The sequence below is a fragment of the Gekko japonicus genome, unplaced genomic scaffold, assembly GCF_001447785.1.
Source record: "Gekko japonicus isolate JY-2015 unplaced genomic scaffold, Gekko_japonicus_V1.1 scaffold469, whole genome shotgun sequence".
NCBI lineage: Eukaryota > Metazoa > Chordata > Lepidosauria > Squamata > Gekkonidae > Gekko > Gekko japonicus.
Genome location: NW_015173138.1, coordinates 621,469 through 643,861, shown reverse-complemented (window position 1 = coordinate 643,861; position 22,393 = coordinate 621,469). Strand labels below are relative to the sequence as shown.

At 44.3% G+C, this 22,393-nt stretch overlaps 1 protein-coding gene across 1 annotated transcript in view; it reads right to left on the bottom strand.

Moving 5' to 3' along the window:
* Positions 1-22,393, bottom strand: part of LRP2 (LDL receptor related protein 2) — a 241,739-nt gene that overhangs the window by 90,554 nt on the left and 128,792 nt on the right. The window contains exons 22-35 of the mRNA XM_015422244.1: positions 20,420-20,659; positions 19,940-20,059; positions 19,554-19,670; positions 17,199-17,576; positions 16,110-16,124; positions 14,563-14,811; positions 13,519-13,730; positions 12,675-12,859; positions 11,517-11,745; positions 7,510-7,687; positions 6,295-6,423; positions 2,980-3,146; positions 714-857; positions 1-54 (exon numbers count right to left, since the gene is read on the bottom strand). Coding sequence (XP_015277730.1) covers positions 1-54; positions 714-857; positions 2,980-3,146; positions 6,295-6,423; positions 7,510-7,687; positions 11,517-11,745; positions 12,675-12,859; positions 13,519-13,730; positions 14,563-14,811; positions 16,110-16,124; positions 17,199-17,576; positions 19,554-19,670; positions 19,940-20,059; positions 20,420-20,659 — 2,417 coding nt within the window. The remainder of the gene's footprint in view (positions 55-713; positions 858-2,979; positions 3,147-6,294; positions 6,424-7,509; positions 7,688-11,516; positions 11,746-12,674; positions 12,860-13,518; positions 13,731-14,562; positions 14,812-16,109; positions 16,125-17,198; positions 17,577-19,553; positions 19,671-19,939; positions 20,060-20,419; positions 20,660-22,393) is intronic.

The following is a 22,393-nucleotide window of genomic DNA, read 5'->3' as shown; positions in this document are numbered from 1 at the left end:
GTCATTGGTAATGAGTGTCTTTCGGTAGATTACTTCACTGTGAAGCTTCAGAACCTGCAAAACAGATCCAAGCCAGCTGATTTTGTTCTATCAAGCAACAAGGAGGCCCGGCTTGCTGCAACCAGGGCCAGGGCCTACTCAGTGGCGGCTCCTACCTGGTGGTATGAGCTGCCGGCAGAGATCAGGGCACTGTGGGACCTTGTACAGTTCCGCAGGGCCTGCAAGACAGAGCTCTTCCGCCAGGCTTTTGATTAGGAGCCGCCACTACCACCATCACCAATGAACCCAGTTGATAACTGGGAACGGAGTGGCCCTAGGATGATGGCATCTCAGTGGCGCGGTAGATCGGTACCGTTGTACAGGGATGGAGGCAACACCTACTGGACACCATCTTGTCTTAATTTAAGAGCAACAGTACTGAGCACTTTGTGTAATTTTGATATTTATTCAATTTTATCTTGTTTTACTTGGTTTTATGTATTGGCACATGGTGCCCTTGTTTGTTAGCCGCCCTGAGCCCATTCGTGGGGAGGGCGGGGTAGAAATTTAAATAAATAAATAAATAAATAAAATCAAGCAACCAAATTACAAACCTAGATAAGCTTCGTAACAGTGCATGCAATCTGGACCGGCTTTACACTATAGGTGCAAACAAACTCTGTCAACTGAATTGGGTTAACATAGCTTGATCACTGCGAAGATGTAGCACTTACCTCAATGGATTGCGTGGCAGGGTTAGTGTAGTACAGGTTTCCAGATATCCAGTCTAAAGCGAGGCCAAAAGGTGCTCCAATAATAGCTGCTGGGGCAAATACAGTCCTGTTCATTCCATCCGACTTCACTCTATGAATTTCACCCTTAGTGCGGGGGAGAAATTATTTATTTAGGTACTTTATATAGCCTGCCATTCTCACTGAAACTCAAGGGAGATTATACAGTGTAAGATGATGCAACCAAACAGCCTTGCCATAGGACTATGCAACAGGAGTAGGATCACAAAAATCAAAAACAATGCCAAAAAAAAGATACAACATAAACAATGCAAAAATGGAATTATAAAAGCAGAAATAACGCAATAAGAGCAAGCTAGTACATGCAATAAGCAGTGGAACAGATTACAAACCTGCTCCCTTTAGTACCAGCAGCCTCCACTCCATTATGTTACGATCTTATTCCCTCTACAGAAATGCCATTAAATGGAGCTCAAACAAGGAAACTCTGCATGGCTTTCTTGTAGCAAATGGTTACCAAGGAATGCTACGTCGAGCTTGGTATGTAGGCCTTTGCAAATGCAAAAGGACTACCACTGTTCAAGGCAAAGGCATGATGTACAACTGCCAAAGACAGTTCAATAAACAGAACTAACAGCCTCAGTTCCAAATGTAGGTATAGCACAAAAAGTTAAAACTATCAGGCGACATCCCTTTTTCACAGGCACGCAACCTGGAAATCAGCTTTGACTTTCCTCCCTACCCATGTCAATGGCAGCAGTTGTGAAATGCTTCCCATTTCTGCTTCCTTTTCAAAACATCCACAGTCTTGTCTGTCACCAGTGTTCCCTCTAAGCTGAGTTAGTGTGAGCTAGCTCACACTAACTCAGCTTAGAGGGAACATTGTCTGTCACCGCCCATAAGTAGCCAAAGCATTACAGCTAGCAGCACTGTGCCGATGCTGCCAACGTATGCCATCACCAACACCGCTTGGATCGATAATGTACAGAGTTGCCAACTCCAGGTTGAGAAGCTTTTGGAGATTGGTGAGTGGAGTATGGGGAAGGGCAGGGTTTACGGAGGAGATGGACCTCAGCAGGGCATAATTCCATACAGTCCACCCTCCAAAATAGCCATTTTCTCCAGGGGAACTGATCTCTGTCATCTGGAGACTAGCTGTAATTCTGGGAGATCTCTAGACCTCAACTGGAGGGGGGGCAACCCTAATAATGCAGCACGGCAGGAAATTGTTATACAGCTCAGGCCTTGTTGGGCTGAGAGAACAACAGAGCGATCCTAAGCAAAGTCACTAGGCTTGGGACTGCACTGAAATCCACCCAACCAGAATTCTAAACACACTGCACCACCACAGATGACCACTAGGCCACAAAAACCAAAGAGGCTCAGGTCTTTCTAGTCCATCGGGCATATGGGAAGTGAAGCAAACAAGTGTGATAACCAGTGTTCCCTCTAAGCTGAGTTAGTGTGAGCCAGCTCACAGGTTTTTAGCCTCCAGCTCACACATTTTTGTGTTTGCTCAGAAAGGATGGCTCCAGAGCAAACTAATTTATGTATTAGTCAAATCGCCCGCTCACAACTTTAATGCCAGTAGCTCACAAAGTAGCATTTTTGCTCACAAGGCTCTGCAGCTTAGAGAGAACATTGGTGGTAACCAGTGTTCCCTCTAAGCTGAGTTAGTGTGAGCCAGCTCAGTTTTTCAGCCTCCATCTCACACATTTTTGTCACAGCTCAGGAGGGATGGCTCCAGAGCTAACTAACTTATGCAGGAGCCAAATTGCTCGCTCACAACTTTACTGCCAGTAGCTCACCAGGTAGAATTTTTGCTCACAGGACTCCACAACTTAGAAGGAGCATTGGTGGTAACATGTTTTTAAAGCATCCTTTGTTGATTTAATGCAGAGTTCTTTTAAACTGATTTATACTGTTCACCACCCTGAGGGCTCTGAGCTGAATTGTGGTTTGTAAATGAAGTTAATATATAAAATTGATTTTTTAAAAAAAAAATATATAAGCCTTACATTTGGCAACACATGCAAGTGAGAAGTTATGAAACTAAGCAAGAAATTAGCATTTCATAATAGGATTACATTTCGCCCGTTTGCCAAGCATAAGAGCGATGCTGACACGAGCTGTATTGTGCTGTGCCAACGCCAAGATTGGCATGCCCAGGTAATGCTTATAGCTCCCATTTCTTGCACCAGTTTTAGAAAGCGGGCTCTTTACTACAGGAACCAACTGCATTACTCACTGGACTTTCAACCCAGTAGATCATCTGCTCTGCGTCATCAAAATCAGCATCGACACCGTTCTGCACTCCTGCTATTGGGACCATGGCGTCATTGGTTTTCTCCCCAGGATTCAGAGAAATGCCATAAATTATGTTGTCTCTTACGGCTATCAGGAACGGCTCTTCAACTGTAAAACAGCACCATTAAGCACCAGAATTTTACACTCACACATTTTCTTTGATTTAACAAAATGAAAGTCTATGGTTTGTTCGTTCCGGGGGTGGGGGGTGGAATACAAAAACATTTACATTATGCTCATGGAAAGTGATTTGCGCACCTATGGCATGCTTACATTGGAACAGTCCAATTGAAGTCTTCAGTGTTCAAGACTGTACTGAAGCATCGAGCTTACATGGGGTGCCAGGGATCTCTGACTGAATCCCCAAGACTATTTTAGAGGGGAAAGATAGCTTTGGGGGGAAGGGAGATTATCATGATTAGGGCCACAGCACGGGGTAATGGGTGGTGGTGTTTAGTTCTTACCCCCATGCCCACTCTGCTCCCCTAATCAGACACCTTTGGGAACTGTATGTTGCCTGTTGTTTTTCCTTTATTGGGCTTAAAGCAGAAAAGAGGGGCTGAGAGGGGACACACAGGGATTTCTGATGAGGATGGCATGGGAGAAAAGTTACCCCCACACACACACATGCACACAAACACACCACCTTCTCAAGTGCTGCAAATCTAACAAGCCACCGCCATGCATTCCAGGACATCTGACCACAGACTCCAAACACCACATGTAACTTGACCCTCAAGGAATCTCAAGTGCACTAAGTGCTTTTTGCAATATCTGTCCTACTGTTTGTCTCCTTGTTTGGAGGTCTAAGCAGGAGCTAGATGGCCATCTGACAGGAATGTGCAGATTCTGTGAATGTAGGCAGATCATGAAAGGGAGGGCAGGAAGGGATGAGCCAGTGTTCAGCTCTTGTGGACCTTTCTTATATGCCCAGGATAATGCCAATCACCACTTTGGGTTCAGGAACGAATTTTCCTCCAGGCCAGATTGGCCCAGGAATCCTTCTGGGCATTGAGCAGGGGTCATTGGGGGAGGGGAGGCAGCTGTGAATTTCCAGCATCGTGCAAGGGGTTGGACCCTTGGGATCCTTTCCTACTCTATGGCCTCGGCCACACGGGGGGAAATGACGCAGCCAAAGTGCGGCTTTTTAGAGCCGCACCAAAAGAGACACGCAGCGGCGGGATCAGACAGATCCCCTGAGCCGCTGCACAGTTGCTCCCCGGCACGATCAGATGCCGGGGGGGGGGAGCCACGAAAGGGAGAGTGAGGCAGCCGGCTGCGCATGTGTGCGCGTGCACAGTTCTGCTGGGAGCCTCGAATGTTCCTGAAGACAGGCGTGCCGGCGATCCCACGGCCGCACTTGCTGCGGCGTTTCAGGTAGGTACTGCTCTTTTGTAGGTTATTTTTTGCTGCGCGTTATCGGCCTTCACGGACGGATCGGGGAAGGGTGGGCGCCGCTTCCCAGATGTTGCGGTGTGATCGCGCCTGTTTGCTACGCCCCCGATCCGTCCCTCTTGCGGGGCTAAACCTCCCATGTGACCGGGGCCTATGTTTGTTTCTACTAGCAGTTTCCATGTGGTCTCTGATTTTTACCAAAACAGTTTCCATGTGGTCTCCGATATTTGCCAAAGCAACCAGGAGCCACTTCCAAGACAGACTATGTTTAAAGCGCCAAGACAGCACGTGCCCCTCTTACAACATTGCCTTTAAGATTTCAGCTATACATGCCACCTACATCAGTGCCCAAATTTTCATAAGATATGTGCTTTTAAGGGGCCCAAGTGCAGATATGGCCCAACAGAACTGATACTTTAAAAAGAAGAACTGGGTTTATACCCTGCCTTTCACTTGGGAGTCTCAGAGTGGCTTACAATCGCCTTCCTTTCCTCTCCCCACAACAGACACCCTGTGAGGTAGGTGTGACTGAGAGAACTCTAAGAGAACTGCTCTTGAAAGAACAGCCCTGGGAGAACTGTGACTGATCTAAGATCACCCAGCTGTCTGCATGTGTAGGAGTGAGGAATCAAGCCTGGTTCTCCAGATCAGAGTCCACCACTCTTAACCACTGCACCAAACTGGCTCTCTTCCACAAAGCTTCCACAAACTGCATGAGGAAAACAAGGAAGCATAAAAACATTGCAAGTATTGCATCATGTATCAAAAGATCAACGGCAAAGATAAAATGAGAACAGGTAGCAATTTTGGGATTAAAACTTTTTCTGTCAACAGAGCAGTTTGTAACATTAGCTCCACCAATTAGCTGTAAGCAATCTATTAATATTCCTGTAATGGAAATGAAGTCATGCAAGCAAAACGTGGTTAACACAGTTGCTGAAAGTTTCTCCTGGCAAGCGAAACAAAACCTCATCAGCAAACCTCAGAGTCTAAATTTCTCAAAGGGATTCTTTCAAAATCATAAATGACAATATAGTACTTTACAATGTAAAATATCAGCACCAGCATGTAATATTTGTGTTTGCCCCTAGCTTGCAGTACAAAATACTTAATCGGTTGCCTGAATTGCACTGAAGTCAATTAGGTTAAGGCTGTGATCCTGAAGCCCTTTCCTGGGAGTAAGCCCCATTGAATAAAATGGGATTTTACTCCAAGGTGGCCTGCTTAGGCTTGCTCCCTTAAGCTATCAAACTGATTAAACAGTGGCAACCCTAATCAATATCAGAAATCACAAGCCATAGCAGATGGGAGCATTCAAACAGGTGGGCTTGAACCGCTTCCCGTCCATTTCAATAGTGCTTAGGGTGTCTTCCCTTCTCTACACTGAACCCTTTAACTTTTCATAATATGTTAATGTATAACAGGAGGCACATTTCGACAGAATGTAGGGTTACATATACCAAAAATTCTAATATAAGGATTCAAAAGCATTGGCTACTGATTCTCCTTGAAGGTGTAACTACATTAATTTCATTGCTGTAGAACTGTTACAGCTAGTCACAACAAATATGGCATTTGATGTTAAATCTGAAAGTTGGTTTCCACTGAAAGGAGGCACATCCATCAGAGGAGAGGGATCCTCCTTCCCCCAGAGATGAAGCAAGATCCTCAGTAACAGAATGAGGGGAAGAGCCTTCAATTAAACGGAGGAATAGGTGAAAATCCCCCTCACATTTGGATCCAACCATTATAATGATATCAACAAAATTCAGGCGATCCCCCCCGCTTAGCTGAAATATTGTATTTGGGACTAGACACATCCCTGGAAAAAGCATCTTTTGCATTTTTTTCCCTTTCCCACCTCTCATGCAGTTCACATTATCAGGTGAGAGAGTCCATCCCGATGGGCAGGCACAGGAATAAAACCGTGGTCCCACTGAAGAAAGGAGGCACAGGTGGCTACAGGAGGAGAAGGCACAAGAATTGGTACCTGAGATAAAAACAGAAGCACTGGTAAATCAAAAGTGCAGCAGGGCACCATGATGCAAACAGAACACGCACAATCCACTAAGACCATCTCTTGAGGTGAAGGAAAATGGTACAAGAGGCCTGGCCTAGCTTTCTACAGACTCGCCAAGACCAGAATACAAGGCTGTCTACACTGTTTCCTGAAGACAGTGATAGCAATGAATTTACCTCATTTCGAAACCATAGAGAAAACAAACCATTTAGTTTGTTAGTGTGAAAGGTGAGGTAGATCAGAATCAGCAAGAAGATTAATAATGTAGAAAAGGCTGGAGAGCTGAGGAATGGCCACAAGTGGTCACACACATAGCCCAATAAAAGTCTTTGTCATAAAGTTGGGCTGAGTGAAGGGGGTTCCACTGGGCAATAAACAAATGGGGTTGGGGTTGTTGAGGTCATAGGTCTAGTTCTCCCTTCCATCAAGGTATTTTTGGTCTGAGATCAGTGGTGCCCCTGACTAGAGACAGGTGACAAACTAAAGTTCATCACAAATTCTGGGCGGGTTGCGGTGAAGAACTGCCATCAACTTCCACGAATTTTGGTGCAGTCCGTGGCAGTTCATGAACAGAAGAAAGCAGGAGTTCCCTGCCTCTCAGCTGTTTGGAAACCCATGCTTCCTGCTCTCTGCGGCTTTTCATGGGGAGCAGAAAGCAGGGGTAAATGGCTCACAAGCCGATATGAACTGGGCTGGTTCATGAACTGACCTCCCAGTTCGTATGGGTTCATGGTTCAGTTCGTGGTTCAGCCACGAACTGAACTGCAAAAATGCCATTCATGCCCATCCCTACCCCTGACCATGTCTACAGAAGTCATTTCTGATTTTCTCATTCACCACTGAGACAAGGCTGTCTCATTGACTACTGTCCCGTCCACTGTACTTACCCTTCTAACCTAATGACACTGCACTTTCATGAAAGCTTTAAACGGATGTCTCTCTGTCCTAGGTCAGTTTGATCCTCACTGAAGACAGCTACCTAAAAAGCACCTTCACTGATGGTTAATATTCCCATGCTTTGCTTTTCTGTTGCAAAATACAGCCTGCCAGACTTACCAGATGGCTGGTTCACAGGGTGGACTGCCACAATACCCATAGGCTGGTGAATATTATAAATAACAACAGTTTGATTTCCTCCATGCCATTTGTTGGCTCGAATAACACGGTTGGTGAATTTCTCACTCCAGTATACAAAATCTTCAAAGATTGTGAGTGCATGAGGATGCTGCAATATCTAAAAGAAGAGCAATGGGCTGGTTTCCATACATATCGTTATTTTCATTATCCTACCACTCCACTAAACAACATTTTAAGTGATCACCCTCCCATTTAAGTGACTCCTCCTCCGACAGAAAAGCCACTGAAGCTGGAAGAATTATTCTTGGGCTGGAGAAAGGCTCTGTAGGCTGTAGGAAGTTCTTTTCCTGCAGCCTGGAAGGACACATCCCAACATCCACAAGTGAGCTTGAGAAAAAAGGACAACAGAGCATAATGGGAGGGGGGATAACATAGCTCATTAGGCTGCTTTCGTTTCTGATTTGATAAAATATGACTGAATTCTTTCTTAAAATAATAGGAATATTTGATAAATATAAACTTCCGTCTTGCTCTTGTGTACAATGAATGAAGAGCACTGGAAAGGGCCATCCTCACACTGCTCAGTTTGAGAGGAAGCAGGAAGTTGTTACCAGCAATATGGTAAGTATTCCTAAACGGCCTTCATAATGCCACCAAGGGAACTCTGTGTTCCTAAACTAGCTTACCTGACCTCTGAATTTCATTCTGCCTACCCCATGTTATTTGCCCTGATTTTCGCCCACTAGGCAGGCCTGTTTGCTTAGCTCTTTCCTATCTAGACTTTAACCTGCTTTGTCCTTTCTTGAGAAGCAATATGAGAATAACACTACAGGGGAGAGAAGAGGATATACAGAAGAACACGAAATGCAAGGTACTTGCAATGACATCTCATATAACATATAATGTTTGCATCTGCCCTATGTGGGAGAGGACAAAGTTTTTTCCTTGTATCTCTCTCAAGCAGGTAAGATGGGGCAGCTGTCTCCTTTGTATTTTTTACCTGTGAATTTTAACATCTAGAACAGTTTCTCTTCCATTGTTGATAAGAATTTGCAAGTTTCTAAGCTTTTTCATGCCTCTGATGAAATAACGTGAAGCTCATAAAAGCTCTGACACAAAAAATATCTGGTTGACTATGTTCAACTATGGTTAACTATGTTCAGATTGACAAACCATGGTTTGCAGCTGCCTAACAAGACAGAAACTGCAGTCCAAAGTAGGTTTGCTACTGATGGTTTGTGTTAATGATGCAGGAACTCTGAATTGACAAAGCACAGTTAAAGCTGTTGCTCCACCTCTAGAGATCACTGCACAATATTTTTGTTGTTGATGTTCAGTCACACACTCGAGTCTGACTCTTTGCGACCCCATGAACCACATCACGCCAGGCCCTCCTGTCCTCCGTAGTTTGCTCAACTTCACAATATAACATTGAACAAATGCAAAAAAAGCCAAAGCAGTGTGTAAGATGGTTTGCTGGATTGGCTTGGATCCAGCATAGTGTTTTGGTGGGTGAATTAACTTTTTCGCCTCCCACTGCAGCCCAAAATGCCACTGAAATGCTGTCCCTTGCCCCCCAAAGAGCAACACTGTAGGGTACATTCTAGAGTATAACGGGTGGGGGTATATTTGACAATGTGGACAATCCTTCTGCCCATGGAGACAATATGTTGGTTCAAATTAGTTTTTCAATAATTATTGGCATGGTTTAGTGTGATTTCTGAACGAAACCAGGTCTGTTATTCTACTAATTTCTACTGCATTCTTTGTCAACAACATCCGGTCTTACAAGCTATGTTGGTCCCAGGTACTTCTCCACTTGCCACTCTACCATGTAAGCATACTTCACGCTATTTCCATGTGTACTCTAGAATACTGAACATAACATACTGATTTCCAGACGTGGTGTATTATACTAGATAAATTGGGACTGGGAAGACTTAGGCTCAAGTGTCATTTCAGAGGAAGCTTCTTCCTCTCAGTCTAATCAACCACACAGGATTGATACAAGGATAAAATAAGAAGAGCCCAGTTGGATCAGACCAGTGGTCTATCTAGTCCAGTATCCTGCCTCACACAGTGGCCAACCAGTTCCTCTGGAGGCCCAACAACAGGGCATAGAAGCTGAGACCTTCCTCAGATGTTGCCTCCTGGCACTGGTATTCAGAGGTTACTGCCACTGAACATGGAGGTTCCCTTTAGTCACCAGGGTGAGTAGCCACTGACAGACCTATCCTCCACAAGAAATGCTGCCAAGATATACCACCTAGAGTTCATGGAAGAAGGTTGGAACAGAAATGAGATACTCAGTAACTTTTATTCCCCAGTTCCATTAAGTGTATTATATGGAGCAGTGATACTGTGAACATCCCAAACTCATCAAACCGAACCAGCTTGTTTTAGAACACAACAGGGTTTGTGATGCTACAACTAAAGTGGCACCAGGCAAAGCGAGTTGAATGGCTTTTCCTTGCTTGTACTTGTACCACGGAGACAATCCTGCCTAAAGCTTGCGCCATAACATAGCATGACCTGAAGGTGCCACAATAATTCAGGGTGGATCCAAAGTCTGGTTTTTGTGAATGGGAGGCTTGTCTACAAAATGCAACTTTTCCACCTCTCCCCCCAACACACACTTCAGCCCACTGATCCTCTGTCTCCCAGGACAAACATGTTGGAGGCATCAGTGGGTAGCAGTGGCAGCAGGGAAGCACAGAAGTGTAATTCAATTGATGAAAGTAACTTCCAATTTAGTCCAGCTCCAACCCTTTATTTTTACTAACATGGCTGCTATGATTTACATCATCAGTTTGTACAGCAGCACTGCAAAACAAACTATGTTGTTTCAATGACTATTTGTTGTGCAAAGTACTGCATGAAGTCAAAGATCCTAACTATAAATATACGTTGATCGGGTTCAAACTGGTGGTAACTGACCAGGAGAGAGATTTTTGAGTCATAGTAGATAACTCACTGAGAATGGCGACTCTGTGTGTGACTGCAATAAAAAAGGCAAATGCTATGCTGGGGATTATCAGCTAGTATCATAATGCCCCTGTATAAATCTATGGTGAGGCCTCATTTGGAATACTGTGTACAGTTCTGATCACCATACCTCAAAAAGAGGTGCAGAAAAGGGCAACTAAAATGATTAAGGAGATGGAACACCTTCCCTATGAAGAAAGGTTAAACAGGTTAGGAGTTTTTAAATGGGAGAAACAATGATTGAGGGGTGATGTGATCAACATTTACGAAATTATGCATGGGATAGAGATGGTAGAGAAAGAAGTACTTTTCTCCCTTTCTTACAATACAAGAACTCACGGGCACTCAATGAATTTAATGAGCAGTAGACATAGAACAGATAAAAGGAAGTACTTCTTCACCCAATGAGTAATTAACACATGGAATTCACTGCCACAGGAAGTGGTAGAGGATACAAGCATAGACTGCTTCAAGAGGGGATTGGATAAACATATGGAACAGAGACTCGTCAGTGGCTGTTAGCCACAAGGTATTACTATAGATGGAACACTCAGTCTGGGGCAGGGATGCTCTGTATTCTTGATGCTAGGGGGGCAACAGTGGAAAGGCTTCTGGAGTTCTGGCCTCACTAGTGGACTTGCTGAGGCACCTGGGTTTTGGCCACTGTGTGACAGAGAGACTGGATGGGCCATTGGCCTGATCCAACATGGTTTCTCTTATGGTCTTATGTTTATATCTCTTTCATTTGTCCCTGCCCATTCTGAAAGAATCCTACATGTGGGTCAGCAACATCAGAAAGGGTAAATTTTGGAAGGAGTGATTTGTCTGATAAGAGGTCAAGCTGGGAGTAGAGAAATAAGACATCTTTTTGCAACGAAACTGGGGGGGGGGCCTTATGCTGGACAACACACATTACTGCCTCAGCACTGTGAAGCACATACACATTATACCACAAGCATTTGTATCACACTCCAGATAACCCGTTTGTCTTTTCTCCGTACCAAGTCACTTGCCACCACCTGCCGCCTGTTGTTCCCATTGTAATCACAGAAGTCAATGTAGTCAAGATAGGCATCAGCAAAATACAGCAATCTGTTTGGATAGTCGATAGCAAGCCCATTGGGCCAATAGACCTTGTCAGTGATTATGGCGGTGCGCAACGTGCCATCCATGCTGGCTCTTTCAATCCGAGGATTCCGACCCCAGTCTGTCCAGAACATCAAGTGAGCACTGTGGGAAGAAACTGTGTAAGGATTGTATCAGGCAGGAAACACACATTCATACACATGCAAAAGTCAGAACAGCCCATATTGTCAAAAACTGAATATTTTTTCTCAAACCGTGGGGCTAAAGGCATGGAGGTTGTTGTGGTAAGCTTTAAATAGCTGGGAAGGTAATCTTAAAAGAAGACCTGCACACTACTTGAGAAGAAGAAAAGGTTTTTATACCCTGCTTTTCTCTACCTTAAGGAGTTTCAAAGCGGCTTACAATTGCTTCTCTTTCCTTCCTCTCCCTGCTACCTGCTAACATCTCCTTGTGTTGGGGGGGGGGGCTGAGAGAGTTCTGAGAGAACTGTGACTGGCCCAAGGTCACCCAGCAGGCTTCATGCAGAAGAGTGGGGAATCAAACCCAGTTCTCCAGATTAGAGTCCACCATTCGTAAACACTAGACCACGCTGGCTCTTACCAAGCTGAATGCAACACATTGGCCATGAATGACGGCTCATTAAACCTCTTGGAATTGCTACCTGCTTAAAACTTCAAAAGCAGGATGGTCATTAAGCAGTTTGAAAGTCACAGTATACAGTTGGTGGGATTTTGTCCCAGTCTGAAGTCTTGGTTTGCAGATAAAGTGCCAAACCACAGTTCGCCAGCTAGTTTGGATGTGGTTTGGCACTTAATTTAGATAGTTGCTGTATCCAGTGGTAGGAGAGAGGGAAAAGAAAGGATCATACAAGCCAAAGACTTCCTCTTGGTTTGTTTTTAAAGAAGCAAGCTGTAATTTGCCATTACATCTGGACTATTCCTAATGGACTAACATGCACTAACTGCTTGATACAGTGGCCATTATAAACAAAAAAGCATCCCGTCAACCAACATGACACCTGTAACAACATTTCAATAATTATAAGACTTGGGGGGGGGGGAGCGCAAGCTTACTCCATCCTGGGATCTAGCACGAGCCCCCTTGGGTTTGTTATATTTTCACTGATCAGAACAGTCCTGTGGCTTCCATCAAGTCTGGAGACTTCAATTGTTTCCAGAACAAAGTCTGTCCAGTAGAGATTACGGCCTACCCAATCCACTGCTATGCTTTCTGTTACAGTGACACCACTGTCAAACACCTGCCAAAAACAATGAAGGAGCAAGTCGGTACTTTTGCAATTCTAAGCTATTGGTATAATTGCTGTATTAGATCTAATGTCCTTTATACAATGGCTCACACACACACACAAACTGTACATGAATAAACAGAGACATGGAACCTGCCTTATACTGAATCAGACTAATGGTCCATCCAGGTCATTACTGTCTACTCAGACTGGCAGCGGCTCTCCAGGGTCTCAGGGTGAGGTCTTCCAGATCCCCTACTACCTGGATCCTTTACTAGAGATGCCAGAGATTGAACCTGGGACCTTCTGCATGTCAAGCAGATGTTCTACCACTGAGCCATGACCCCTCCCTTAAAATTATTATTTAAAAAGGCAACAAAGCAAGGCAATACTAATGTAGAGACCAGTCCATTCTACTGTGGGAATATGAAAGAGGGAGACAGAGAGGGATCCCTTCAGGGCATAAGGGACCCCTCTTCCTGACACTGACCTCCCTCAGTAGGCACTTCCTGGTTTATGTATAGGCACTGCTGTGTGAAGGGGCTACATTTGGGCCTGTTCACACAACACCTCCCATATCCATATCCAGACCTTATCACTCCAGTGGATCAAAGTGTATGTGCTATTCAGTTCTGCAACAAGAACATGCCTGCCTGCAATAAGACACTTACTACTTTTCTGTCTGTCCCATTTTGGTATGCAGTCCAAATTTTGTCCTGCGTAGTATCAGACCAAAAAATTCGATCAGTCACTGAATCGAAATCAATAGCGACGATGTTCCTCCCATCTCGAACCAAAGAGTAAATGTGTTGTGCGTGAGAAGTGATGTTGTCCGCAACAATCTGGTTACGGCTTGCTACTAACAAGAGAAGAGGACCAGACTCTGCAAAAAAAGGCAAGTGGAAATAATAAATGGTAACTTGAAATTGCATTCAGAACCTGTTACTCTTAAACACATTCAAAACATCCCTAACATGGATTATCAAGAGACTCTGTTTCTGAAAACAAGAATTACATAGTCCATTCCTGTAACATCTCTGTGATAGTCTCTGTGAGGAAAAAAGAATAGAGATGTTATACCAGCTGATCACCCTCCTTGGGGCAGCATGCGTTTTTTGCCATCTCGATGAAAAGAGTTTGAAGTTCCATGGCATATTTATAGTGCTGTAATCCACACAGAGGGAAGGGGGATGGTGGTCATCTGAGAAATTTCATCTCCGTACAAATACGCTGTACACTATTTTTAACAAATTGATATAAATTACAAATCTCAAGTGACCAAAAAAACGTGCAATCCTGGTAGTTCCATCAGCCTAAATGTTATTTTACATTGCTCTTCACTTAAAAAAAAATTACAGATACACAAACATTTGGATGAAATCTGCAAAGGTAACTTGAATTACTAACCTGTTCCATTATAACTGTATTACTAGCAAATTCCATTAACTTACAATGGACCAAGCAAAAGACAATAGTGTAGCTACATAACTAACAAAGGCCATTTACACGTTTCTGAACACAAGATGCTACCACTGGTCAATTGAGCTTGGCAGAATTGGGCCACATGAAGAGAATAGTAGGGTAAAGACATACAAGAAGGAGAGTGGGAAACATGGGTGTTGCATGCAGAAGGTCCCAGCTTCAATCGCTGGCATTTCAAGTTTTTTTTTTAAAAAAATCTCAGGTAAAAAGTGTGGGTGATGATGATTCCTTACCTGCAACTTTGCAAGTCCTCTGGTTGGATTCTAGCACATAGCCTTCATCACAGTAACACCTAAAAGACCCTCTTTCGTTGTGGCAGTACTGGCTGCAGAATCCTGGAGGGTCGCACTCGTTGATATCTTCGCATGTCTTGGAGTCATTGGCAAGCTGGTATCCAAATGGGCAGGAGCACTGGGCTCCAAAGGGCCCTTGAATGCATTCGTGTGTGCAGCCGGCGTTATTATCTGAGCAACTCTCTTGGTCTGTGAATAAATGGGAGAGGGACATTAGTTAGTTACAAGAGGTGGGACCCGCGATACTAGCGGGGGGGGGAGTATTTCCTACAGCTCCCAGCCTGCAGAAGCGGCATCAGGTGAGCCCATCCTTCTCCCTCCCTCTACCCCCAGTGGTGACGGTGAGGCCAGCCTGGCAACCTTTCTCCTTCCCCCCTCCCTCCCCTTACTTACTTCCTTACTTCCCCGCCCCTGCCTGGCCCTGACGGCGAGGCCCGTGCAGATTTCCCTTGGCGGCGGCAGTGAAGCTTCGTTGGCCCGCCAAGCTTTCTCCCCCCCCTCAGCTGTGGCGGCAGCGAGGCTTCGGAGCTCCGCTCGCCAAACTTTCTCCTTCCTCCCCTGGGCAGCGGCGAGGGATTTGCGGCTTACAGACGCCAGCCGGCCAAACCTTTCCCTCCCACCCCCTCCCCTTCTCTGGTGACGGCGGCAGCAAAGCTGTTTTAAGAGCGTTCCCTGCGCATGCACAGGGAGCGCTCTGTTACTTTTGGGGGGATTTAAATATCCCCCGTATGTTTTTTTACACTTTTCAGATTTTTGTGCACACCTGGGGACTGCCCCAAGTGTGCACAAAAATCTCCCTCCCCCCCAGGTGCCCCCGATGCGCGGAAATAAGTATCTGCACGCAAGGGGGCGACTTCAGTATTAGTATATAGATTATCAAAATTCTCACCTCCCTTAAACTATAAAACAATGCAGCTATGACAAATGCTAATTAATAGGTCCTGCTCTACTTTAAGTTTAGGCTAGCTGGAAAATACGGCGCTGGAAAGTGCTGTCAAATGGAAGCTGACCTATGGTGATGCTAGAGGGTTTCGGAGGCAAGAGATGATCAGAGGTGGTTTGCCACTGCCTGCCTCTGTGTAGCAACCCTGGGCTTCCTCGGTGTTCACCCACCTAAGTACCAGCCAAGGTGAACCCTGCTTAGCTTCTGTGATCTGATGAGATTATGAAGTCTAGGAAACAGGGTATGAATCAAAGGACTGTGTACTAACATGACAAGATATGGATTATGTTCCTTCGCAATCCTGTCAAACACGCACAAATCATTATATAGCCTAAGTAAGTAAGCGGCTGAAATACTCAACTCCCTTCTCTTTGCCACAACCTCAATCAAGGTTGTTGGTTCAGGAAAAAAAACCCTGCGTATACTAATCTCTGACACCAGGTGAGGGATCCCTGTTTCTGCAAACAAGCCCCCTAGGTTTTTAACAAACGTGATTTGAAATTTTGCCATCACAGCGTGCGTCTGATACGATTTATGATCATACCTGGCTGAGGCTCATCTGAGAATGTGCATTGATTAGAAAAAAGGAGGAAAGAAAGAAAGAAGTTAGAATTAAGTGTAAATCACCATTCATAGTAATCAGCACAAACACCATTTCAGGCGTCTCATAAATTTTAAGATTAAAATCAGATAAAAGTTAGAAATAATTGAAGAAAATATTAAAGACTGAATGAAATTTGATTTTAAATCGAAAGCAGCTATTGATTAAGTTCCAGTCTCGAATCATAAATTTAAAATAGCATTTAAAGGCATGTGTAGATTTAAAGCATAACATAATTAAGTTATCTGAAGCATAGCATTCAAATCGTGCATGTACTGAATGAATTACTTAAAACGGCATTTTGCAAATGCAAAAGTCCTGTAACATCAGTAGGCTCAGTATCGCTGTATGGCTACAAACTTTACATTTAGCAAAACACAGGATGGAACTGATGGATTCCATTTCGTCCTACGCTTCACTGAGCTTCCTTCAGGGAACATGAGGTGGCATACATGGGTCTTCCCATTTTATCTTTGTGACAATCCTGTGAGGTAGGTTGAGTCTGAAACATTCTGATAGGCACAAAATGGAGTTTTTATCAATTTCTCTGGCCTAAGCAGTAACAATGCACGGGGTTTTATTTATTTATTTGATACCCTGCTTTTCTTCCCAATGGGGACCCAACATACAACGTCATTCTCTCCTCCTCCATTTTCTGCTCACAACAACAACCCTGGGAAGCAGGTCTCCCAGATCCCAGTCAAACACCCTAAACACTACACCGGGCTGGCTTTTGTAGAAGAAGAGACTGGATTTATACCCCACCCTTCACTACCCGAAGGAGTCTCAGAGCAGCTTACAATCTCCTTTCCCTTCCCCTCCCCAGAAAAGACACCCTGTGAGGTAGGTGGGGCTGAGAGAGCTCTTTTGACTGCTCTGAGAGAACTGTGACTGACTCAAGGTCACGACAGCAGCTGCATAAGGAGGAGTGGGGAATCAAAGTCGGTTCTCCCAGATCAGAGTCCGTGCCCCTAACCACTGCACCAAACTGGCTCTCTTGTAGGTCTTCATGCATAGGAGAAAGCAACTTACTGCAAAGAGGTGATTCATCAGCTCCATTAGGACAATCTGCGAGATTGTCACACACTTTGCTCAAATTGACACAAATGCTGTGGCCTGGGCACTGCCACTGCCAGCTGGGACACCGGAAAGGCGGAGTGGGGCAGTCTTTCTCGTCACTCAAATCCCTGCAGTCATTGTCTCCGTCGCAGATCCAGGCCCGATAGACACAGTGTCCATTGTCACAGCGGAAAAGAGAAGGAGGGCAAGTCCTGGGTGGACATCTATGATGTTCATCTGAGCTATCAGCACAGTCGGGGTGTCCATCGCATTCCCAGGTAACGGGGATACAGTTACCATCTGACTGACATTGAAATTCGTTCTGGTGACACATCCCTGCAGGCCTTGTGGCTGGAAAGGGGTTATGAAGCATGCACGGCAGAATTAGCATGTACATAAACATATTTAATCAAATTAATTTTGAATATGGCTGGCTGCAAAGCTTTAGAAGTTAAACAGGAGGGGGGTGTTGTGATGAACTGCAAGGGAAAATCCAATTCCACCCCCGCGGTCCTCACTAGACCCAACTCTACACCGCCTTCTTTGTGTTGCCCCCCCCCTTCCTGCCACTTCCATGCCATCAGCACATTTTTTGTCCCATGTCAATCTCAAATGGTGTCAAGAAACTGGCCTCGCTCAGCCATGTCTTAGCCTTTCAAGAGTTTGGTTCACGAACAGGCCAACTTGTTACTGGAGGTCCTCCCTGGGAAGTAAATGTCACAATGACTTGCAGTTTCAGAGAGAACGAGATAAAGAATGAGATGGAGTCAGACACAGGTACAAGTGAGATCATCAGTTCAGGAGCTTCAAGGACAAAGACCAAGAGGGAGTTTTGCACTCACATTTCATCTTATTAGCTAAAGGAACCCTGTGCATGGGAAAGTTGCTTGATTGTGAATATGTGTCACCTGCAGAGGTAGATGGTCATATGTTTTATCAACATGCCTCATTGGTTACAGGATTAGGCAGCTGTGGGCAGCCTGGCATAAAGCAAGACCATTCATTCTATTTGGTGTGTCTAACCATCTTTTGACTATAGGCTGGGCCTTGCATGGTCAGAACACCTGCTCTGGGAGTTTGGACTTTGGAGTTCTATCTGGACTTTGTATCTTTAGTCAGACCAGGTAACATCTGAATCAGAGGATGGAAGCCTGACTAAATGTTCTAGGTTAGCTACTTGTTTTATTATTTTCTTCCCTGTCTCTGCACTGTTCTTACATTTGTATACTTTTGCACATGTCTTTTAATAAACCTTATTAATTATACTCCTGTGGTGTAATTTAGGTCTCAGGGCTTCAATCTGAACCCAACACCTTGGCCAATTTTGGCTACTGCTACCAAAGTAATTGTTTTTGGAATTCAACTTGCAAGTGTTCTACCTTGCAGGGCAGATTAAGACTCAGTAAGACTGGATACTTTGTCTGTCACTGTCAACTGAGGGTTAGTTGACAGGGGCTGGTGGCGGCTGGTTACCTTGGACAGTGAGGAGTATTCACTCCCCAGTCTTGTGCATTTTGGTCTTGATCTATACCCCAAAGCCTTCTTGTGGGACAAGGGGGCTTTGACAAATGGTGCTTGAAATCCAGTGATTTGCTTCCTGGAAAATATCTATCCTGCAGATGTCACTGCTAACTATGAGGTTTGGGGTTTTTTTAAGAAAAGGGCTTTCTCGAAACCGAGGGATTCTCCCAGGTTTGCAAAACCCTGTATCGTAGTTGTGTCTGGTCTTGTTGCATGGATTTGACCTTCTACATGGGGGCCAGCCCTTTGCAATTAAGAAATATTAACAACAGCTACAGGGCCAGCCTTGACAGATTACCTTTCTGCTCCAAGAAAACATGGAAAATGCCTCTGAGGATCGGTGGAACCACTATTGTATCTATCCTTATAAAAAAAGATCACCTAATACTTTTGCAGTTCTTTAATACAGACGTTTTCTTGAATTAAAATGCAGTTGAGGCACCAGGGTGCACCCATTCAGAAACAGCCGCTTCCAGTGCAGGATGATACTTGGTTCAAACCTCTCGCCGTTTTTTTTTAGACTGGCCCCAGCTCACACATCTGCCATTTTGTGGTGGTGCCCACTAACTGTTCTTAAAAAGCATCCACAGGCTCAACAAGGTTGGGGACCCTGGGTTTAATCAATATCATACCGTCATTAGAGAAGATAACACTATTTTACTCTTTTGTTCATATCAAGCTGAGACTGATTTGTAGGCATCAGTCTGCGTTTTCACAGACAAACTTCATCTTGCTTGTAGATGGCACTTTCAACCCTTGGAGTTCATTACGAAAAATGTGACTTTTCTGTTATTACAGTGTACTTACGACAATTAGCCTCATCTGAGTGATCATTGCAGTCAAAGACGCCGTCACACTGGTAATAATTATTGATGCACTGGTCTCCGCTTGCACATTTAAACTCAGAGGAAGTACAGTTGTATACTGCAAGTTTTAAAAAAAGGTATCTCATAGAGACAAGGTTCTAATCAACTTCTTAGTACATATATTAAAGAGTGAGAAGAAGGTATGTAGTTATACCATCCTGACCCCCGGCGCTGGCACCAATGGCGCCCCACCGAAGGCTGGAAGAGGGACCCCTAAGCCCGAGCCACTCCAAGTGTAAAGGCTCTGCTGTCCCAGCCATGTGGGAACAGTAATTGGTTTATCTGAAGTGAGTGAGCGGAGGGGAGGGTGAGGGAATGATACTTAACTGCAATCGTGTTCATCTGCTCCATCAACACAGTCTCTGTCCCCGTCACAGACATAAAACGGATCAATGCACCGATGATCGGGACACTGAAACTGACCAGGTTCACAAGTTTCAGCAACAGCTATAAAGACAAAATGAATACTCCACATTAAAATAATGTCTGTTTTGATTTACACTGGATTAATATGTCATGGAGAATATTACAGACCAAAGCCTCTTAAGTGCTTAAGAGCTATACACCAAAAGCGTTTACCTTCAGAATCCCTCCAGTGGAATCCTATGCAGAGTTACTCTTATTGGTTTAAACGGACATAGGCTGGAGTAATTCTACACAGGACAGCAGTGTTGGTGGCCCAAAAGATGAGAAGTAATGTAAAAAAAGAAATAACCAATAAAAGTCTAAGATGAATAACTTCAGGATCAGGGATGAAAAGGCAGATTCCCAAAAAATGACAAAATAGGATACTGTTCCAATACTTACTGCAGTTCTTTTCATCTGATCCATCGCCGCAGTCGTTGTCTGTATCACATGACCAGATTCTGGGAATGCACTTGCCATTATCGCAAGTGAACAAGGCTGTAGGGCACGAAGCAGGACCCTGTGTGGGACAGTGCAGTTCATCGCTACCGTCAATACAGTCGCTATGTTTATCACACCGCCACCGGCTGGGAATGCACTGACCACTTCTACAGGTAAAAGCTGATCCGGAACATGTATTGTCTGAGCAAGAAACAGAATGAGGAGATGTTTGTTACTCCATTACTCCAAAGGACTCACTGCTCCAAAGAATCGCTTTCCTTTCAGTTTGAACTGAGAATTTTTAACTAATGTAACTCCCTCATCAGGTAGAATCGCTTTCCTTTCAGTTTGAACTGAGAATTGTTAGAACTCTACTCATCAGGAAGACTTGATTTAAGTGCCCCACTTTCTCTACATTTATGTGCCCCAATTCTAGAGTTGCCAACTTCCAGTTGGGACCTGGGGATCTCCCATTATTACAATTGATCTACAGCAATAGAGATCAGTTCCTCTGGAGAAAATGGCTGCTTTGGAGGGTGGACTCTATGGGATTATACCCCGCTGAGGCCCCTCCCCAGGCTCCACCCCAAAATCTCCAGGCATTTCCCCACCCAGATCTGGCAGCCCTACCCAATGCAGCATTTTTTTGAAGGAGAGGCCTGCAGTTTATCCAATAATCCACCCTACCCAATCCCACAAGACAAGTCCCTCATCTTGATTAGAGAAGGAAATTCCGTGCATGTACCCTTTTGAAAGCACTGAGGTGTCCATGGGATGAAAGTCCCTGCATTCAAGAGGGTTCCATGTACACATCAGTGCACAAATGGAACTCTAAAGCAAACGTTAATATCAAAAATATCACCAGGAATTAAGGCACGTTTGTGTAGAGTCAAAGAAGCTTGAGTGTAAGCAACAGTTCAAAATAATATTTTTAAGTCAGTTGTTTAATATACATTGGAGCTTACACATTCTGAAATTTTTCTTATTGCAGATTTTTTCTTATTGCAGATCTAAGTTTTCTTATCTAATTTTTCCTATTGCAGATTTAAACCATGAAATTTCTCAAATCAAAGCTACATACATCTAGCAAAAAATAAGGATGAATTTCAGATATAGTTCACAATAATAAAAATAAATCAATATAGATTGGGTATAGTTTGATGCTATGTAGATCATTTTCTCAGTTCCAAGCTGAAACATGAATCCTTACAAAATGAAGTTATTCAGAAGTTTCCATAAGACATAGCCTCAAACCTCTCTACACAGGTGCAAATTGCAAAGGTTATTATTGCCACATTCTTACTTTTCATAACATTGTATACATTCTCAAAGCAGTGATTTATTATTCTTTAAGACAGCACAAGATTCCTTTTTTCTTGCAATAGACTGATACTGCTATGCCACGAGAATGTGCCCCTACAGTTCCAAACTAGTTAAAAACCATTTTGTGAGCATGATTTGTTCTATTGAGTGACAAGAATCTAGAGACTGGTGCTGATGGCACCCAGCAGATATTAAATAATTCCAGTGGATGCCTATCTATCCTGTAGAATGTATCTCAAACCCATCTCCATGTTTTCACATTTATGCCTTAATCACTCCAACATCCACGTTATGGATGCAGTACCTTTACACTTCCGTCAACTCCATAAGAGTCCATTTCAAGGAATGATATTATAGATAACTAGGGAGCAAAGCCCATTGTGGATGAAGACAATGGGTCCTAGAAAGGTTAGGGTGGGTGGGTGGTAGATGGATAGGTAGATGGATAGATAGAGGGGTTTGGAGAAAGAGGGAGGGAGGGAGGGAGGGAGGGAGGGAGGGAGGAAGGAGGGAAGGAAGGAAGGAAGGAAGAAGGGGGTGGGGGGGAACATAGACAGACAGTCAGTAAGCCAGACAGACAGACAGGGAGGGAGGGAGGGGGGGGAGAAGTCA